This window comes from Canis lupus, chromosome 1, assembly GCF_048164855.1.
Source record: "Canis lupus baileyi chromosome 1, mCanLup2.hap1, whole genome shotgun sequence".
Classification (NCBI taxonomy): domain Eukaryota; kingdom Metazoa; phylum Chordata; class Mammalia; order Carnivora; family Canidae; genus Canis; species Canis lupus.
In genome coordinates, this window is record NC_132838.1 from 31,651,538 (window position 1) to 31,672,137 (window position 20,600).

Genomic DNA, 20,600 nt, shown 5'->3' on the forward strand with positions numbered 1-20,600 from the left:
ATTTTAAGATAATATAAACCAAAATGTATTTTAAAACAGAGGAATTTACCTTCTAGCTCATTAATTTATTGGGTTTGGCAACACTGGAAAAAAAGATCATTCTCATACTGTGGTTTGGATTCTGGCTTGCCAATTAGGTATATTGGATGTTCCCAAAATACATTTGGATTTTCCACAAATTCTTCAAAACAGCTGAATTTTGATTTATTTGCATTGTTTTTAAGAATAAAAAATTGGGATAATTGAGAGATTATAGATGTTCAAACGTTTTAAGTTCCTTGGTTATTTGTAGCCTACCAAGTGAGCTGAAACGCTGTGTTAAATCTTAAACACGTCATAAGTTTAATATAGATCTTGGATACCAATATGGATATTTTCCTAGAAATTTGACAGCAATTTTAAGTGACAGATTTCAAATAAATATGCTGTTTGGTTTAATATTAGACTAACAATTAGTTCTTTCCTCCCCTCCTCTCTTCAGAGTAAAAGTTTTTACGTAGTTATACAGTAATATTTATAATGGCATAAAAGCATGTTATTTGTATATGAAGTAGTAAAGCCAAATTTATCTTCCAACAAATGCATAGTTGGGTCCATAAGATCACTTCTTCGCCAATAGTTACTTCAATGATACTTATAATCCAAAAAACATAAAAAAGATAAAGAGAAAATATATGGCTTTAATATAAATCCAAACCTTCCTAAATTCTGAAAGCAATATCTCCACCTGATTACTGTGGTAATCTCCACCCAGTCTCCTGCTTCCACCTCAGCCCCCTTGCGGTGAACTTTTAACAGAGAACCTGACTGAGCTGCTTAAAAACAATGAATCAGATTATGTCACTCCTAAATTCAAACCTCTCCAATGGCTTCCCAGGCCGTGAAAGGAAAAACCAATGTCCTCCTAATGGTTTCTAAGCCCTTCATGATCTGACTCTGAGTGGCTAGCAGGTGCTCAGGGAGCTAAGTGAATGAACAATCAGCACTTGAAAGGGTACTTTATCCTTGAACACACTTTCCAGTGTGGGCTGGGGCCAGCATCCATACAGAATTTTATGGGGGTGGGGCCCCAATCACATGTTCAGGAATAAGCAGATGAGGAAAAAGCTGATAGGATTGGGAATGGCATAGAGAAGGTGATGTCCAATACTCAATCAGGGTTACCTGTCCAAGGAAATTTAGTCTCAGTAGAATTTCAGGGAAACTGAACAAATCCAGTATTTAAAAACTAACTGTAGGGACACCTGGATGGCTCAGCAGTTGAGCGGCTGCCTTTGACTCAAGTCATGATCCCGGGGTCCTGGGACAGAGTCCTACATTGGGCTCTCTGCAGGAAGCCTGCTTCTCCCTCTGTCTATGTCTCTGCCTCTGTGTCTTTCATGAATAAATAAAAATAAAATCTTCTATTTAAAAAGAAAAAAAAAAAAACCTTAACTGTATATGAATACCACACTAAAAATTTCTGGTCAGATAAGAACCAGAGAAAGCTCCCAGAAGTTTTCGGTAGGAGAGTATGGAAGAAGACAGGAGATGGTGATGGAATGGATGCCTGTGAAATGGATAGGTTTCTTTTTGCCTAGAGAGGGGAGAAAAATGGATGACAAGCAGATTGTAAAATTCATAGGCTTAAAAATTATTTTAGACAATTCCAAATGACTTGTCATTTTAATCTACATAGTGGGATTGGGGAAATAAAGTGATCAGCATTGGGAAGGTGGAGCATGACAAAGAGAATATGCACAATGAACTGTGTCATCAGCTCAAAAGTCCAACAGGAAATGAGTCTGTGGCTAATGTATAAACCTGCATTGGAAAGAAACACCCTGCTCCCAATCCTAGGACCAACGCCTCCCTCACTGACATTAAACATCATAGGCAACTTCACTTTATGTGGAAAGGTTTTTCAAAAGGTCATTTTGACTAATATCTTCCCTCTATGGTTAATTTCTATTGAAGTGGAATAAAAACCTCTCAAAAATTAGGAATTAAATATTAAAACTTAAGCAGCTGGATAAAACTCTTAGCTTTATTTTTCACTGCAAAACTCAAAGGTGATTTTCCATTGTAGAAAACTACTTTTTAACATTTCTTCTCTTCATATGCCCAGATGAATTCAAGGAGACTCAAAGGACTAAATCTGATTGAAATTAAGGTGAACCGCTTTGTGGTGCCCATGATTCATGTGAGCGTGTAAAGAGTTTGCCAGTTCTGGTTGAGTGGCACCAGAGCGCAGCCAAATTGGAGGTGATCTCATTTCACTTTAGAATGAGAAAGCTCTATCACTGGCAGTAGTGGAGCATCACCAAGGTTACTCGATATCAAATAACCTGCAAAGATTCTAAACCAACACCAGAGACTCCAGTTGTATAAAGAGTGATAACAAACCTTATCCACAGTACCTTCAATGTAGCATTTTTATGCTGCACTGAGTGAAATATAGAGGCCACTCAAGTTACTCACTTTATCGGGAATTAAAACAGAATTGCTGAAACAGCAGACTAGCCAGGAACACAAAAACAAAACAAAAGCCTTTTGTTTAAACAATCCATAGTGCTTTGTTAAGACCTGGACCATTTAAATGACTGTCTTTGCTATTCTATCTTTTGTGCATTGCTTACCATTAGAAAGAAGCAACATGTCTCTTAATCTACTGAAAGAGCAATGATTGTTAATTTTCCCTTGCTCTTGCATCAGATCTCCAGCTCACAGGTTAACTACTCTTTCAGGGTTTCCCCACTCAAGAGTAGTTAGCATTATAAAAAAATTTCCTGAGCCCTCAAGTCCAACTAGGGAAGTTAAACAACCTCTTTTGTATATCATCCCCATTATGTTAATTCCTTGTTTTTGTCTTTGCTTTTCTCTTTCCTCAACTGAGAATTTAATCCTTTGTTTCATCAGGTTGGGCAACTATTCCCAAGGACAAAAATTACAAAAGAAAATTAACGAAATACTGAACATTAAAAAAAAAAGCTTTTAATAACATATAACATTAACATTTGTCTTTGAAGAGTCAACCTAATTAAATTCACAAGCACTGAAAAAGAGCATCAAATTAAGTCATCCTTCTCACCAAAGCCCTAGCAATATAGTAGCAATAGAGTGGGTGCCACATTTCAACCAGGCCTCCAATACCACCCTAATGAACAACTTCACCATTTCTTTTGCTCCATCTCAAAACTTTTCCCAAATCTCTGTCTAGGAGATAAAGGTGTAAACCTGACGTCCACCTGCGCCGAGTTCACTGCCTACTGCCTACTGCCTCCTGCCTTCTGCCTCCTCGAGGAACATCGTCCTCCCCATTTTCTCTTGTATCGGTGATCTTTCCCCCTCCTTGTTGGGCTCCTTTTGCCTACAACCATGTTTTAATTGGTTCTAGTTTTTGTTTTTATTTTTAAAAATATTTTATTTATTTATTCATGAGAGACACACAGAGAGAAGCAGAGACATAGGCAGAGGGAGAAGCAGGCTCCCTGCGGGGAGCCTGATGTGGGACTCAATCCCAGGACCCTGGGATCACTCCCTGAGCCAATGGCAGACTCTCAACGACTGAGCCACCCAGATGCCCCTGGCTCTAGCTTTTAAAACAAGTAATAATATTACCTCTATCTTGCCACCACCTCAAAACAGTGTCCCTTTTCTCTTTCTTTTGCTGACATCAATTTATTCTCTTATTCTTTACTTCCCTGTTTCTCAAAAAAAAAAATCACTTGTGTTATTTTTCTGGTTATAAAAATAATTCTTCTCTCATGAAATCTGGCTTCTTACATCCAAAGCCTTCCTTGAAACTGCTCTTTTGAAGATCACCAATAGCAGCCCAATGTCCAGTTTAGTGTTCTTTCTTCTGACTTTCTACCCATCTGGGAGCCTCATGACGAGTGCCCATCCTGACTTTTTCTTCCCCAACTACTTGTTTACCAATTTCTCCTTCCCAGCCTCCAAATTGAAGGCTTCCAGCCTACGTACTCCCCATCCTCATGTCCTCACCCCTGCATTTTCACCCCTTGTTCTGTGGCTTTGGCTCTCACCTCTCCTGAGCTCTAGGTGACCTTTCCAGGACCTCCACAGACACGACAGTGTTTATGATCCAATGAAATAATAAAAACAGAAAAAAGAAGTCTTTAATAACATTACCATTTGTCTTTGAAAAGTCAACCTAATTAAGTAAAACACCAGACCGTGTGTCCTGGGGTCACACAAATGACAAGAAGAGGCCCTGCTCCCAATGGTCTTGCTGTTGGGCAGGGAGATAAATGAGTAAACACAATTATGCAGCACACACTAAATGGAGGACTGTAAGTTTTGTGGGAATGTATGGAAAGTGTTGAAGGTGTGCCGGGGGCTGCCCTGGAGAGTCCCGGAAAGCCTCGCAGGGTCTCCGACATCCACCAGATGACTCTCCCGGGGAAACAGAAGTTAGCCAGGTGTAAGGGATGATGATGCAATAGGAAGAAAGACTGGGACACGCAGAAGAGAAAGAGAGCACAGGACAAGCTAGCATTCCCATGCAGACTTGATCCTCACACGTGAAGGCACAGGTGAGAGCCTGGGTGGAGGGGTAGGAAGCAGAAGGAGAAAAGGTGGTCTGGTGGTGAGACTAGACAAACAGGGTGCAGATCATGAAGGTTCTTAGCTGCCAAGGAGCTTAAGTTTCATCCTGTCTGGGAGAGGGGCTCTTAGGGAATTTTTAAACAAAGGAGAGGCATGATCAGATTTATGTTTTAAAGACAACACCCAGGGGCAGGGGTGAGGTTCAGTGATACCAGCCTCATCAACCCTGTTACTCACACATACATCTTATCTCTCTGGCTGGCTTTAAGCGTCTGGGGCAAGCAAGAACGTCATTCCTCTGTGACTCAGCTACAATATCCAGCCCAGTGCTTCATTGGCAGGATCCACTTAGAAAATTTATATGTCAACACAAGCTTAGATTTTAGATAGCCCAGTTTGCTTAGGACTTAAGCTCAGCAGTAAATTCTAACCTTGTGCCAAAAACTTTCATGTGTCACCCTTAAGCAGCCAAGTACTGAGAGGCCAATTAGAATTTTTGAGCTTGGAAGGGAGCTTAGACATCATCAATTGTTTTCCAGAGGAGGAATGCCAAAGACAAAAATGGGATATGGCTTTCCAACATCCCACTGGCCACTGCAGGGCACTGGAATCAGAATTCTGGCCTCATTTTCTTGACTAGTTAATGACAACCGAACAAAATGTTAATGCTGCTATTATTTTAGGAAAGATGAGACAATATATTCCCTACCCCTGTTCAATGGCTTTTTCAGAATATGTACCACTCTCCCCACCTGAATTCTAGACCTACTTTTATTTAAACTAGAAAAAAACATTAAAATTCTATATGAATGAGTCTAAGTAATTTAATGTTTCTTACTTATAAAATATTAAAAATAAACCTTTCCTTAAACAGTGATACTTCCCCCTTCTCCTTCTACCTAAAGGATTCTTCAGGAAGAACACAAGGAATAGCCCCAGGCAAAAAGAAAACTGGGCACTAAATCATTAGTCCCCTTATCTTTCCCTTATCCTTTCTATAATCTGGGCCCTTTTTTTTAAAGTCCCCTGAGGTACTAATAACCTACTGTAGTCCCAAAAACACATACCAAACCATTAGAATGAAACGACAGTTACAGGTATTTGACATACCCGAAGTCCCATGATGGAGTTTGCCTCCTTTACTTCTCTTAAACTTAAGTTTCAAAGAAATTAAGACTGAGTAAAGAGAAGATTTCCAGAGCAACAGTGAAGCCCTACCTTTAGGCATCCACAACCTAATGTGCATTCCCTAAATGAATTGGCTCACCAAACCAAACCAAACCTGCCTCCAGCCTTTAGATTCCAGTGACCCCTGTCCCTATGACCTTTCTGAGTTGATGGCAGGCATCAAAGAGATAGGTCTCCTCAGTGTCCGCAGGATCTGAGATCCAAATAGGCCAGCGTGGGCTGAGCGAGAAACCCAATTTCAAATCCTGACCTAGTCATCTATCAACTGCAAAGCAGCTATAAATTAACCCATTCACTTCCATGGGCCTTGGGTTACTTACCTACAAAATGAAAAGGGGGGTTTATTAATCAAATGATGCGGGAGGGCCCTTCCAGCTCTAGCAATCTAGGCTCTTTCACAGGTTGATGCTGAGTGGGAGAAAAAGTCACCTTGTTTATATGGATGAAATGAACCTGAGTGTCAAGTGTCTGAGACTGTCCCTTGTTATCTGATGATGTTTCTTGCTCTGTTCCTCTCTCTCTCCTCCCCACAGCATATCTCAGGAGCATCACAGGTAGGAGGGAGAACACTGACAGCCATTTGGGAAAGACGGCTGAGGTTTATAATAAATCATATCTGTATTCCATTGCACTTAAATAAATGCACCCTTCCCTCTACAAACACTACTTCCAATTTAAGGGGCAGGTACTTTGAGATACTTTACAAAAGTAAATTCATTTTACTCCCATGAACACATATATTATGATCTTTATTTTATAGATGAGAAAACATGTTTAAATTGTCAATGAAATACTCTCAAAATTAAACTCAAATCATAGATACCTAGTACATAACAGGCAGGATTTGAACCTAGGTGTGACCCATACTCTTTTCATTAAACCTGGATGTTCTCCTATTGTAAAGCAAGAATAAGAGGTTTCTGGAGTTTAAGTCATATTCTACTTTCTGACCAGGGTAATGGTTTTGTTGGTATTGACTTTATAATTATTTGTTAAATTGTACATGTTTTAGGCATTTGTATTATATGTCATAATTTTTTTTAAAGTGACCAAAAAAAAAAAAAAAGAAAAAGAAAAAGAATCCATTGTTTAGCACAGGTGGGCAAAGCAGATGTTCATCTTGGGTATGTCTGAGGTGGTGAGATAAGATAGCCAAGGCGCCTCATCAAATCCAGAGAGAATCCCACAATCCTTCCGAGAACAAACTTATCTGTCTAAGCCAAAAGTGAACTAGGATACTTTTTTTTTCTTAAGATTTTATTTATTTATTCATGGGAGACATAGAGAGAGAGAAAGAGAGGCAGAGTCACAGGCAGGGGGAGAAGCAGGCTCCTTGCAAGAAGCCCTATATAGAACTCCATCCCGGACCCAGGATCACACCCTGAGCAAAGGCAGACACTCAACCACTGAGCCACCCAGGCGTCCCTAGGATGCTTCTTGACATAAGCAGTAGACGCAATGACCCCTACATAAAGTCTCTATGTCAGGAACTGTCAGATGAACCTGCCTGAAACTACTTGGAAACCTTGTCCATAATTTTAAGAACAGTGTACCATTCTCCAGTGTTGAGCAGGTTGGTGTGCATACATGCACACACACACACACAAAACTACAGTTTTTAACCAGTTGGTATCAACAGTCATTTATTCCCATTGTAAATCCTCAATTCCTATAATAAATATAACCGCCTGACTGTGAATGAACATAGGCCAGATCTAACATTCCTCCCTGTGCTCTCACTTCTAATTCTAGAGCCACAGAGCCGCTGACCTGCTAAAATGGGTTTATTTCTTCAGGAAGGATAGCTGTGAGTAGGAACATTTTTGATACAACAACAGATGCTCTGTGAACTAATTCTGGCAAGGAGTGGACATGGACACAGTAACGAAACTGCGTGTTAAACATACTGTGAGAAATTTTGTTTCTCTCTCTCCCAGGTTGGGCTTTTGGGGGATGGAGCCTTGAAAATAACATGTCTTTATTTCAGCTCTCAATATGTTCATAATTGTTGAATGAGGCCTACAGTTATAAAGAAATAAAACCTGAACCTTTCATGAAACTTAACCATGCCCACGCCCCCATCCCTCAGTTCCCCTTTCCCATTTAATGTGGCCCTTTTAATAATGCTAAAAATGATTCAGATATTTTGTTAGAGAAAGGTTACCCATCATCACATCTAACTCAGATGAGGTTCATGAACTGTTCAAACAACTATGAGATTAAAAGGGTAGAATTCTTCCAGAGATTCAGTAAAAAGCTAAGTGAATTCTTTATAGATAATGGGATTGATCTGCAGAAATTAACTATTCATTGCCAGCCAGATGTTCTGTTGAGCCAAATATCAAAATATTATTCTTAAATCTAGGTACACGGGGACGCCTGGGTAGCTCAGTCTCAGTGGTTGAGTGGCTGCCTTTGGTTCAGGGCATGATCCCTGGGTCCCAGGATCGAGTCCCACATTGGGGTCTCTTCAGGGAGCCTACTTCTTCTGCCTATGTCTCTGCCTCTCTCTCTGTCTCTCATGAATAAATAAATAAAATCTTAAAAAAAGAAATCTAGGTACACGTTTGTATCGTCATTAGCAGTAAACCACTACCTAAATCTCTAGAAACAAATCAGCAAGATCAAATCATTTGCACTAAGAGCATGGTCCATCAAATTCTATCAAGTTCTCCAGAGATTAGTCAACAACAAATAAAAGATCTCTATTTGGACCAGAATAGAGTGAACTTGCACATAGAACACACGCTTCAGGCATTCCATACGCCGTTTTACACACTGTGCCCATCTCCTCTTCAATGGGGGGAGATGAGAGAGTGGGCAAGTGGAGAGGGAGGTGCCCAATGCTTTTCTTTTCTAGCTGACTAAGCTCTCTCTGCCTACTGTACATCATACACATGTCCATTACACCATTTTCTATTTACTTCAGTCTTGACACAAAGTTGCAAGCTCAGCTCTTTAAAGTTAAGGACCCATGAAGTTAGGAAACTTAGCTTTATCATGTAAACATTTTTCATGAAACCCATGCCTTCCTCACTCTACTGACCTTAGGCATTTCTGCATTACTTTAATAAGGAAATGTTTATGACACTTAGTTATTAATTTACTAGTATTTATTGAATCATTTCCCTCCATTACTTTATGATCCTTGAGAGGACAGCTAAGCTCCCATAGAACCTGACGGAACTTACACGACGAGCATTTAATGATTATGAAAAAGCACAAACCTATTTAATATTAAAGAATAGTTGGGATCCCTGGGTGGCGCAGCGGTTTGGCGCCTGCCTTTGGCCCAGGGCGCGATCCTGGAGACCCGGGATCGAATCCCACATCGGGCTCCCGGTGCATGGAGCCTGCTTCTCCCTCTGCCTATGTCTCTTTCTCTCTCTGTGACTATCATAAAAAAAAAAAAAAAAAAAAAAAAAAAAGAATAGGATTCTTTCCTTAAAATTATGGACAAAGTCACAGTAAGAGGTGAAGGAACAAAATTCTATTGTGAATAATTAGCTACCTCTCTATATTTTAAGCAAAGAACACTGAGGTCAAATTATCTTAGACCAATAGCTTTATACAACCCCGTACCTTAATAGTGCCATATATTCAGGGACTGGATTTTTTCTTTTTAATCTTCACTGATAATGAGGCAATAAATGCTCTGCACTTGTGTTTATTGCAGGTTGCGAATATAGTATATGGGAAGCGTGGGATGTGAAGTTCTGTGTGTGTGATTAAAAGCAAATAAATAGGGATCCCTGGGTGGCGCAGCGGTTTGGCGCCTGCCTTTGGCCCAGGGCGCGATCCTGGAGATCCGGGATCGAATCCCACATCGGGCTCCCGATGCATGGAGCCTGCTTCTCCCTCTGCCTGTGTCTCTGCGCCTCTCTCTCTCTCTGTGACTATCATAAATAAATAAAAATTAAAAAAAAAATTTTAAAGCAAATAAATGAAGAGGAAAACAACTCAGAGGCTCTTTTTCATTTCACCTTTCTCAATCACTGTTTTAAAAGTTATTATTTATCTAAAAATCTCTCCAGGAATATTTAAATCCAGGCTTTAAAAGTTGAGCTCCACAAATTTTCCACAGTTATTAACTTTATTAATAGTAAATCCCTTCAATAAAGCATTTTAGGACATTAGAGCGATTGCTAAAACATTTACCTTTTCAAAATAAAATTCAAGGGTAGGTAAAACTGGTGGTGATGTTATTTTATATAGATCTACTGAATAATCAAAAAGAAAATAAAATCAGAAAAATCTATATACAGATGTTCAATTTTCTCAGGGAAGAAAAGAGAAGCTCTGATCTGATACTGGAAAATACATGAAAGAGGTAGTGAAGCACAATTTCCTGGAGAGTGATCAAAAGAAAAAAAAGCGGGGCCTGAATACTCAAACTCACACATACCTTCCTGAAAGCATTCTCTACAAGCCAGACCATGCAGCGCTCTGTTGTTCATGGCTCAGGGAGAAATGTTAACAATGGCACTGCCTCTGGGGTTTGTCCTGGGAACTGTGCCATTTAATATTCTTATTAATTATTTGGTGGAAGAGATGAGCTATAAGTAGAGAAGCTCTTGGTCATAATGTACTGAAGATAAATCACTATGTAGTGAAGGGATGTAGAAGAAATTTTGGTTGGATTTAAGTACATCACGAAGGCAACAAAGGTCAAAGTACAATTCCAAGGCTGCACAAAAGAGCCCGACTAATGCAATTTCTTCCTCTTAAGCTTATAGTCACTAAATATATAGGTTAGGCAGGCTAAATGAAAAAGGGGACCCAATAATCTCAGCTCTGGATGATCCAATGCCAAGACTATAGGATACAAGATACTGTAAGATCCATAAGGTAATCTAAGCATTAGAAAAGATTCAAGGAAGAAAAACTAAGGCGATCATTTAAAATGTCTGTATAGTTCTATTCCGAATAGTAAATCTACTGTGAATCTATTGAAAGCTATTCCTTCTTTCTCAAAGCAGAAATTATCTGCTTTCTCTAATTCCTCTATAGCAATTATTGGCACATCTCTTGAGAATTTTTCACATGGTGATCTGTACCAATGAAGTAAGTATAATTTCCTTGAGAGCCAAGACCATGCCTTTCTAGTCTGCACTTCTACCAGAATAAAAGATTTCTAACAAATGATATTAGAGGCAAGATGATGCTTCAGTTAAGAATATGAGCTCTGTAGCCTGGGATGGTCCAGGTTTAGGTTTAAATCCTGGTCCTAACATTAACTAACTTGGTGATTTCAGGCAAATTTCTGATCTGTGTGTATCCATATCACCACCTGTAAAATTTGCCTAATGATAGTAAACAGGATTATTGTGGGGATTCAATGAGATAACACGTGTAATGGACTTAGGACTGAATCTGGCATATAGACAAGTGTTTGGTAAATACTAGTTGGGGTCCTTGTGCTGGGTTTTCCTTGAGTCAATAACAGATTTCTTCTGGATTTCAATATTTCCCAATTAGATTAAGATACAGGGCACCCAGTTAAACTAAATTTCAATTTCAGATAAACAACAAAACAAGTACTTTTTTTTAAAGGTTTTTTAAAAAGTAATTTCTAGGGGATCCCTGGGTGGCTCAGCAGTTGAGCGCCTGCCTTCGGCCCAGGGTGTGACCCTGGAGACCAGGGATTGAGTCCCTCGTCAGGTTCCCTGCATGGGGCCTGCTTCTCTCTCTGCTTATGTCTCTGCCTCTCTCTCTCCATGTTTCTCATGAATAAATAAATAAAATCTTTAAAAATAATTAAAAAAAATAAAGAAAATAAAAAGTAATTTCTATACTCAACAAGAGGCTTGAACTCAAGGCCCTGAAATCAAGAGTCACACGATCCTCTGACTGAGCCATCCAGGCACCCCAACAACAAGCATTTTTAAATAAAACAATGTCCCAAATATTGCCTGGTAGGAGAAAACTGGTAGAGGCAGCAGCATCTGGTAGAGTAAGAACATTAGTTTGCTTTTTTAAGGAAAAAGTCTCGAATCTTAAAAGACACTCCTTCTTTTTTTTTTTTAATTTTTTTTTTTATTTATTTATGATAGTCACAGAGAGAGAGAGAGAGAGAGAGAGAGAGAGAGAGGCAGAGACACAGGCAGAGGGAGAAGCAGGCTCCATGCACCGGGAGCCCGACTTGGGATTCGATCCCGGGTCTCCAGGATCGCGCCCTGGGCCAAAGGCAGGCGCCAAACCGCTGCGCCACTCAGGGATCCCACTCCTTCTTCTTTTAAAGAACTTCTTTATCACTTTTAAGAAGCCTTCCTTGCCACACATTGACACTTCCTAACATCCACAGTAAAATGAAGTAAAAACGAAACTTTTAAACTAGCTATAGGAGTATACTCTTCCTCTGTTTCCTATTGACCACGGTGTACTCTGCCCATCTGTTGACAGAACCTATGCTTAATAGAAGAGCAGTTGGGTGCTGTAACTTCTGAAAAAACAAACCATTTTGAACTCCTTCAAAGTCTATATATATAGGTCCCCTTTCCATCCAACTTGAACTAAATAGTACAAACCATTACAAAGTATCAGCTTTAACAAATTTGTTTTGAATACTTACAATGGTTTAAAAAAGGCAGTGGCAAAATTTCACATGTCAGCAGGGGTTTATTTGGATTAAATTAGGACTGGTGATTTTTAACATGCTAAAGAGTTGCTAAACAGGGGTGGGGTATTTGAGGATAGATTTGCATGCCTGTAAATTGGTAGGTTTCTACAGAGACCAGAACATATGAGGCATGTATTAGGTTGTAAGTAATTATGATCTCCTCTAAAAAAAAAACAATCCAGCATGCTATATGTTCATTATAAATAGGTCTTCTTTTACAAATAGCTATCAGATTTGTGCTTTCAATTCTAATGGTCAGTGATCCAAGAACAGCAAGTTTGCAGGATGCAATCTTACCCCTCAATACTGATTTGAGGTTGAGCTTGGCTTGGCGGTGCAGGTCCTCTACACAGGGTGGTCTTGTGGTGGGAAGGAACACATTCTCCTGCTGGTGCCATGGAGCAGTGTAGTGGACTGTCCATCTACTCTCCTCATCTAGGTTGGAAACCGCTGTAAAAAGAAAGGTAGAATAAATTCTACATCAAAATATGCTTCAGTGGCTCCAAACATTTTACGTCAAGGTAAAATTTTACATCCATAGGTTAAGGGCCAACAGAGGGGAAATGGAGCAAATTCTGGATGAGGTTTAGTCTTAGGCTCCAGGGGTCCGTCCCACAGTGTTTTGTCTCTAAAGGGAAAGCTGAAACAGAACAGCATTCCCCACAATGTTTTGGTAGAATTGCTTCCCAGCATTTTAGGCCTTCCCTTTACTCCAAAGTTATCAAACAACCGAGAAAACTTGAAATTGATGGAGACCTTCAATTCCTACTTAACTCTACTGCAATGAGTATTTATTATCCAATTGTACTATGCCATTACATCAGTAAATGTTAGATTATCAAGACAGCAACAAATTTCCTATCAAGAGGCGGAGACCAAATCTTTCCCTTCTAAAGCATTACATTAAAACATCACTGTAATAAATTCATTTTTTTAAAATTAAGCATAAACATTCAGTGGGATATATTTAAATAGCATATCTAATGAAGTAGAAATCAATTTGTGCTACAAAATTTTCTCTACATTTCCTGCTTTCATGGAATACTTTTTTTCATGGAATACTATTATGTTAAAATAAATTTTTAAAAATTTCAATGCAATTGACCAAACATATTCCAATTCAATTGAGTTTTCCCGATACAAAAGAGTACATCAGAGGGGAAATGATAGGTAATCATGAGAGTACCCTAAATCTCCATAGTAATTTTCCTGGATTCCCCTAGGGCTTGGGATCTCTATGTCTATTTCACGTTTTCCTAAGTACAGACTGAGTTGGGGGTACCAGTGGAACCCAACATGAAGCTGACAGCACCAATCATATCTATTAATAATTTTTAATCCTTTCTGTATATCTGCTGATGTAAACCAGATGTAAGGAGAGACTAGAGAAGTTTAAGAGAAAAACCCCATACTAATAAGGCATTTCCTGGAGGTGACAAGTAAAACCAGAAGATACTGGAATTGTAAGCCAGGGGCAAGCCTTCCCTGACCCTGATCTATGTTGTAGGGAGCACACTGAGCATACACACTTGTATAACACCGTATGTCCCTGGAAACAAGACTGTAAGATAGACTATCAAAATAAAATGAACATGCATGCATCAACTACTGAACCCTTCTATTTGAACATATTTCAAATTAACTCAAAGTACCTAATAGCACAGTAGAGCTATTATAAAGATGAGATGAACTAATATATATAAAGCATACTGTGGCAGAAGCAGTGAAATTAATCTAATGGAGCCGCTGACTTATTAGAACTATCGCTGAAGGGGAACTTGGCTTTCCTTAGCACTTCCAGGAACCTGAGTCATAGGTTAGCACTACCCCGTAGCCCATCTTTTCTAGAGCTACTAAATTCTGTAAGCCTCATCCCTAAATAATTTGTTTCTCAAATCATCCCACCTTCTCCATAAATTGCTACATGGTAAAATAAACATTGTAAACTAGACATCAAGCTAAAAACAGAAATGGCTGTGTGCGTTGTTTTTATTTTTTTTTAAAGATTTTATTTATTTATTCATGAAAGACACAGAGAGGCAGACACATAGGCAGAGGGAGAAGCAGGATCCCTGTGGGGAGCCTGATGCAGGACTCGATCCCAGGACCCCAGGATCTTGTGACCTGAGCCAAAGGAGGTGCTCAAACCACTGAGCCACTCAGATGCCCCTGCTTTCTGCTTTTAGTATTTGACAAAAGCAGCATGTAAATTAGGTACCTGGTATTTCCTGTAACCTCTTAAACAAATGTTTTGCATGGTGCATGTAATTATCAATCTTAATACATAAAATCCACAAAGACCTGACTTAGCCCTTATGCATATGCCTTAGAATCTCGCACAGGGCGGAACTCCCCATATGTCTCCCAGAGTAGCCATGGTTAATTGCAATGCTTTGTGCTAATGTCCATTTATTTGGAAGACTGAATTCCCATACTTCATAGCTGAAAAAGATTGAAAAGTGAAACTTCCTACTTATTCCCAGTTACAAATCAAATCCAAGTAATGGTACTTGTGTCTGTGCAATCACACCATCAGCCCCACTGTACAGCTACCAACTGGCTCCTATGAAAGAACAGTTGTCTTTTCTCTGGAGCATCTCTTTCTTGGCCAGGGCAGATTTTAATCAGTCCATCCAAAGACAGCCTTCCACCGAGGGAGCTGCATAAACTGTGCCCAGAGGGCTGTTCTTTGTTACTTTCTCCAATCTCTCTCTTACCAATGCTCATGCCCATTCACATTTATCTAGTTTAAATCACTGGTCCCAAAACTAAACTAAGCCAACAGCCGTGTAAAAACAAAACCATATATTTGTAAAATCTATACTCTGCAGAAAACGAAGCAGCACCTGGATTAAAGAAATATAAATCAAAGGTAAGCACATAATGAGGACATGCCACAAAAGCTGTGCACTTTACAGTGACTGATCAGTCTAGACAGAGTTTGTCCTGGAGCTCTAAAATACATAACAGAGAGTTCCAGGAAGTTTTAGAGGATCATCCCCATCAAAAATACATGATAGATCACACACAGCCTCCCTGCACGGTTAAGCCAGAGAATCAAAAACACATCTATCAAGGCGGACATAAGGTAAATACAAGGTTCTCCCCTCCCCCTTTTTATCAAAGGGCTTCTTTTGACAAACACAAAAGAAGTGAATTCACCTAAAATCTCAACCATAAATAAATAAGACATGCTAAATTACATAATTCTGCCCTAGAGTTATAAAAGTCTGAGGTATTTGAACAACCTGGTAGAGAATGAAGTTTAACTTGTGCTACTTATCTTTTCATATTCTAATTCCATCACTCAAAAAGATGTAATACATAAAACCACACACACACACACACACACACACACGCACGCACGCACACAGGGAGGGGGTTAGGAGAAATTACTTACTTTTTTTCTTAAAAAGTTTAATTAAAGACTTGATCTTTGCATTAATGAAGGCCACCATTTCCAGAATGCCTACATAGGGGTTAGAAATTTAAATCATATTAAAAGCTCAGCCCATCAGGCAGGTGGTAAGCTGTATCCTTCTGCTCCAGATTCTAACTTTCTTCCTCCGGGCTCGAATCCTTAGACATCTGCCGGAGGTGCTGATGTAATGTTGAGGTTGAGTTTACTGTCAGGCAGTTACAACCCATTAACAGTCCTTGAACCTGAAAAGCTCCCACTGAAACCTAATCTTTAAGGCTGAGAGCCGCAGTGACAAAGTGTACAGAAAGAGAAAGCTAATCACAGTTCTTATTTGCATGATAGCCACATCAGTCTTTCTGCCTCGGTGCTCCTGTATTCACTTTCTCTCCAACAGATCAGAAGTTTCTCGTCTCTGGAGTCCAGGAAAATAAGTAGATTTTCCTCTATGCCAGTCAAGGTGAAGCAAATGTATTCCCCATTTTCACTAGGCTACCAGGAACTTCCAGATCTTTGTACTGGAACCCACAAGTCTTACAGCGAGTCTGGGTTGGTTCTTTGACTCTCCAGTTAATTCAGGCATTTGAATGGATTTGGGGGGGGGTGGTGGAGAAAGAGCCAAACTATTGTTTCCCTGACCACGCCCCCGGGCTCTGCCTCCCACACCAAAGGAACGTTTTACCAGCAGTAAAACTTTACAACAGACTCTCCTTGGAGCCATAAGTGATCACTTGGTTGCATTTTCATGCAAATTAGTACCTCCTGTTTTCACACCCAGTTGTTTTTTGTTTTGTTTTGTTCTTTTGCCAGTGACTGAGAATCAGCATTGCAATTGTACCTTAATGATTTAAATCTGTATTTTAAATTTAATTATCACCTAAGCACCTGGTCTAAAAAAATTCCACTCCCCCCTGAGCCCCTCCTCCTGACAGAGAACAGTAATTCCAAACACTATTTAGGTTTCTCCTGAACTTGAATATATGATACTGGGTTCTGGTTCTTTTGTCCATTTGCAATTAACATCCAAGAACTGGGGAAGTAAATTGAAAGGGAAGAATCTGAAATAATAATACACAGGCTGGCACTAGGAAAATAACTTCCGGGGTAAAGGGACTGGAACAAAAAGAAAATGAACACAGATAGGGAGATACTAAGAAAACAGAAAAAGTCAAGGAATGATGCTTTATACCTCTGCCCAGTTCTACTTCAGGGCAGAACAGTTTCAGAGACACATTAGACAATCTCTTGTTCCATAGCTTAAGGCTAGACTTATAAATGAATGGAAAAATGTAATAATCCACTAATTCAAAACATTTAGTTTATAACAAAAGCTGTTCGTCAAAGAAGAAACTTTATATAAGGGACTCCCTCTAAGGAAAGCTTTGGAATGATTCCTCCGCAAATGCTCCCCCCTCCCTTATTTTTTGAACAATAAAAGCAAACAAACAAAAAATTAAAACACACATATTATCATCTCACCAAACATATTATCACAGATTTCCAATTTGTGCTCTTTCATCCTATATACAGTTTTACTTAAAAGTAATTACACGGCCAGATGGCAAACAAGAAACAACTCAAATGAGAAATGATTCCAAAGTTAAATTATATAAATGCCTTAAATTAGCAAACAAAATTCCCCTTAGGAAAACAAATTTATAAGCAAGTGACCTTGATCTGCTTCAAAAGACGCGTCTCAGCCTCACAGCATTAGAGACAGGTAGTAGTGGGTGGGCTTCTAGATAAAAGCTCTCCAATGCACAACTCACAAGTCTTGGAGATCAAATCTCATTCCACGTATGTGGAGTTGGAAACATTATGCAGCTTTTCACATGTATATAACGACGGCATCCAAATAGTCATTAAAAAGGTAAATAGTGAGCGCATACTAAATGCCATCTCTTTGGGGTACATCTGTGACATCCCTGCCTTTATGGAGCTTATATTATTTGACAGTAAACTACAATTACCTGGCATGTTAGTGGTAAGTGGTGAGTGGACAAAAGAAAAGGCTGAATAGGATAAAAAAGATTTTAAGGGCTGGGGAAGCAGCCGGCCTACAGTATTAAATAGAAATCAGGGTAGACCTCATTAAAAAGGCAAAATTGGAGTAAAAACCTTAAGGAGATGGCAATAAAACAAAAACCTACACTGAATTTCATCGGTTCTCATTTAAAGAGGGAATATGCCCAGTTGGGGGGTGGGGGTTCTTTGGGAGGGGGTGTGAAACACGTCCAGTCCACTAGGACTAGTCAGAGAAGTGTTCTAAGCAAATAAACTGTAGTAAGAGTCACACGGGAAAGAATTTCCCTTCTCACTCTATATTAAGTCTGATAGTAAGTGGCCATAGCTGTGTTGAGATATCACTATTTGGTTGCACATCAGTCAGTGGTAAGGCTAGGAGTAGAAAGCATGCTTTCATCCCAGCATCCAGGGTACATCAACCCTCTATGCATTATTCCATGCTGCCCCACTCAAGTCCAGATCCGCAGATGCTAGCCAGATAAATTATAGTATTTACCCCATTACACATTAGGTTATGTTTTGAAAGAGCTTATTAGTCATAAAGATTTCCCCAATAATTTTAACATGTCTTACTTTATACCCTGCACATCAGCAAGAGAACAGCCTTACAATTTGCCTTGCCTCAGTGTCATAGTATATTGAAGAGCCAGGTTTTTACGGAAGTGTCTAGTATTTTTTAATTGCTCCATTTATACATTCAACAGAAAATATATAAATTTATGGTACTTCTTCTTCCAACTTTAGCCCTACAATAGCATAAAAAAAAATAAGAAAAGAAAAGAAAAGATTTCAAATAACCCAGACATGGAAAATTTGACAGTATGGGGTAGGTAGGAGTGAAGAGCCCAACACTGGAGCCAGCCCACCCAGGATATTAGTCACTTAATAGAGGAGGGACCTCTCCATACCTTGGTTTTCTCATCTGTAAAATGGAGGCAATAATAGTATTTATGTTGTAAGGTTATTATGAGAATTTAAGGAGTTATTATTGATAAAATCCTTAGAACAGTACCTGGTATGTGGTAAGCATATATATTAGCTACATAGGTGAGTGAAATCTTAAGAGATAGCTAAGCAGCCTTAAGCTTAATAGAGGGTCAGTTATGTTTTCACAGAAGGGAAATCAAGTTCACAGATTTTAGTCTTCTTGCCTCAGAGTTAAACTACCAGCACCATGAATAATTCCTCTACACCTATCACTTCCAGTTGCTATTCTCTAACTTTTCTACTGCCTAAAATTCTCTCTTCATTTACAGTAAATTCTCAGTGGTCACCAGTGCATCTCTAACTAGTACCAATGGTCTTCTCTCTCCTCTTCTAATTATTTTTAATTATATCCCACTATGACCCATGTCTTGAGCTTTTCATCAACACTGTATAACACTTGTGTGTTTCCTACATCTGACTGCTCCTTCTCTGAGTTCTAACAAACTTAACAAGCTTCAAAAAGCCTGTCCTTGGGACAACTGGGTGGCTCAGCGGTTTAGTGCCTGCCTTTGGCCCAGGGCGTGATCTTGGAGTCCTGAGATCAAGTCCCACATCAGGTTCCCTGCATGGAGTCTGCTTCTCCCTCTGCCTGTGTCTCTGCCTCTCTTTCTCTCTCTCTCTCTGTCTCTCATGAATAAATAAATAAATCTTAAAAAAAAAAAAAACCCTGTCTTTAAACTTTTGTCCTGTGCTTTTTACTTATTCCCACCTAAAAACTTAATGAATTTTACCTGAGAAAGGCAGGAGTCAGCAAATTATGGCCCTTCAGCCAAAACTAGATGACCCCTTTTTAAACAAACAAACAAAAAAATTAAAAGAATATTTCATGACATGAAAATTCTAGGAAATTACAATTCCAGTGTCCAATAATAAAGCTGTAATGGAACACGTCTATACCCATTAGTTTATCTATTGTCTACAGCTGCTCTCAGACTGTGTTCATCAAAGACCGTATGGCCTGCAAAGTTGAAGCTATTTACTATCTGGATCTTTAGGGAAAAAGACTGATGATCCATGGATTATGCTACTCCCTTTAAACACTCTGCTCCATCTTCCTCTCCCACTATTGTCTTTCATTTGTCTGTCCTCCAGATCCATATTCCTAACCTCTACTTAAATTTCATGTTATCTCATGCTGGATAATTTAAGCCAATCTGCACCCCCCCCCCCCCCCGGCTGCTTATCAAGAACTTTCTCATTTCTATTAGGGCTATTACAGTCAAATTTTCAATGAACCAGACAGATAGATTTAATCCTCAGTCAAAAATGAGAAAACTGAGAACTAGAAGCTAATGCAATGTAGGAGCTAAGATGAGAATCTGGGTGTCCTGATTTCTCTTTCATTAGCATATATTAAGTTGAAAAGATGTCTTTAGTTAATGTATTCAAATCAATGTATCTTTCAAAATTAGGACAGATAAATAATAAAAATATTTGAAACTAACTTTTCTTGAAAAATACTGCCAAATATTATAAAGAAAAATACATGTTCTCCACCACTTGAAGAATCCTGGTGGCTTATCCTAGTCCAGGGAATTCTATTATCACTACTAATGTATAAATATTTGCATCCTTATAAAGTTCTAACATTTCCAAATGCTTAATCTTTCTCTGAAATGAAATCTTATTTCTGACCAACATTTAAAATTTTTCTTCTAGGAATCATCTGATTACTTCTACAGCTCTCTGATTACTTTCTAGGAGTAGGTATACAACATATTAACAAAGAGATACAGAAATATTTTGCAAAGTAATACATAGTCTAAAAATTTTAACTGTTAACTATATATGCCTTTGCAGTCAACCACTCAGAAA

At 39.0% G+C, this 20,600-nt stretch overlaps 1 protein-coding gene across 9 annotated transcripts in view; it reads right to left on the reverse strand.

Moving 5' to 3' along the window:
* The window catches only part of NHSL1 (NHS like 1), a 152,584-nt gene that overhangs the window by 54,721 nt on the left and 77,263 nt on the right, over window positions 1-20,600 (reverse strand). For 8 of the 9 annotated variants that reach the window (XM_072825123.1, XM_072825126.1, XM_072825120.1 and 5 more), the window contains one exon: window positions 12,653-12,805. In XM_072825123.1, the coding sequence (XP_072681224.1) occupies window positions 12,653-12,805 (153 nt within the window). Of the gene's footprint in view, window positions 1-12,652; window positions 12,806-15,755; window positions 15,825-20,600 lie in introns of all 9 variants that reach the window. The other variant, XM_072825119.1, reaches the window with a different exon arrangement.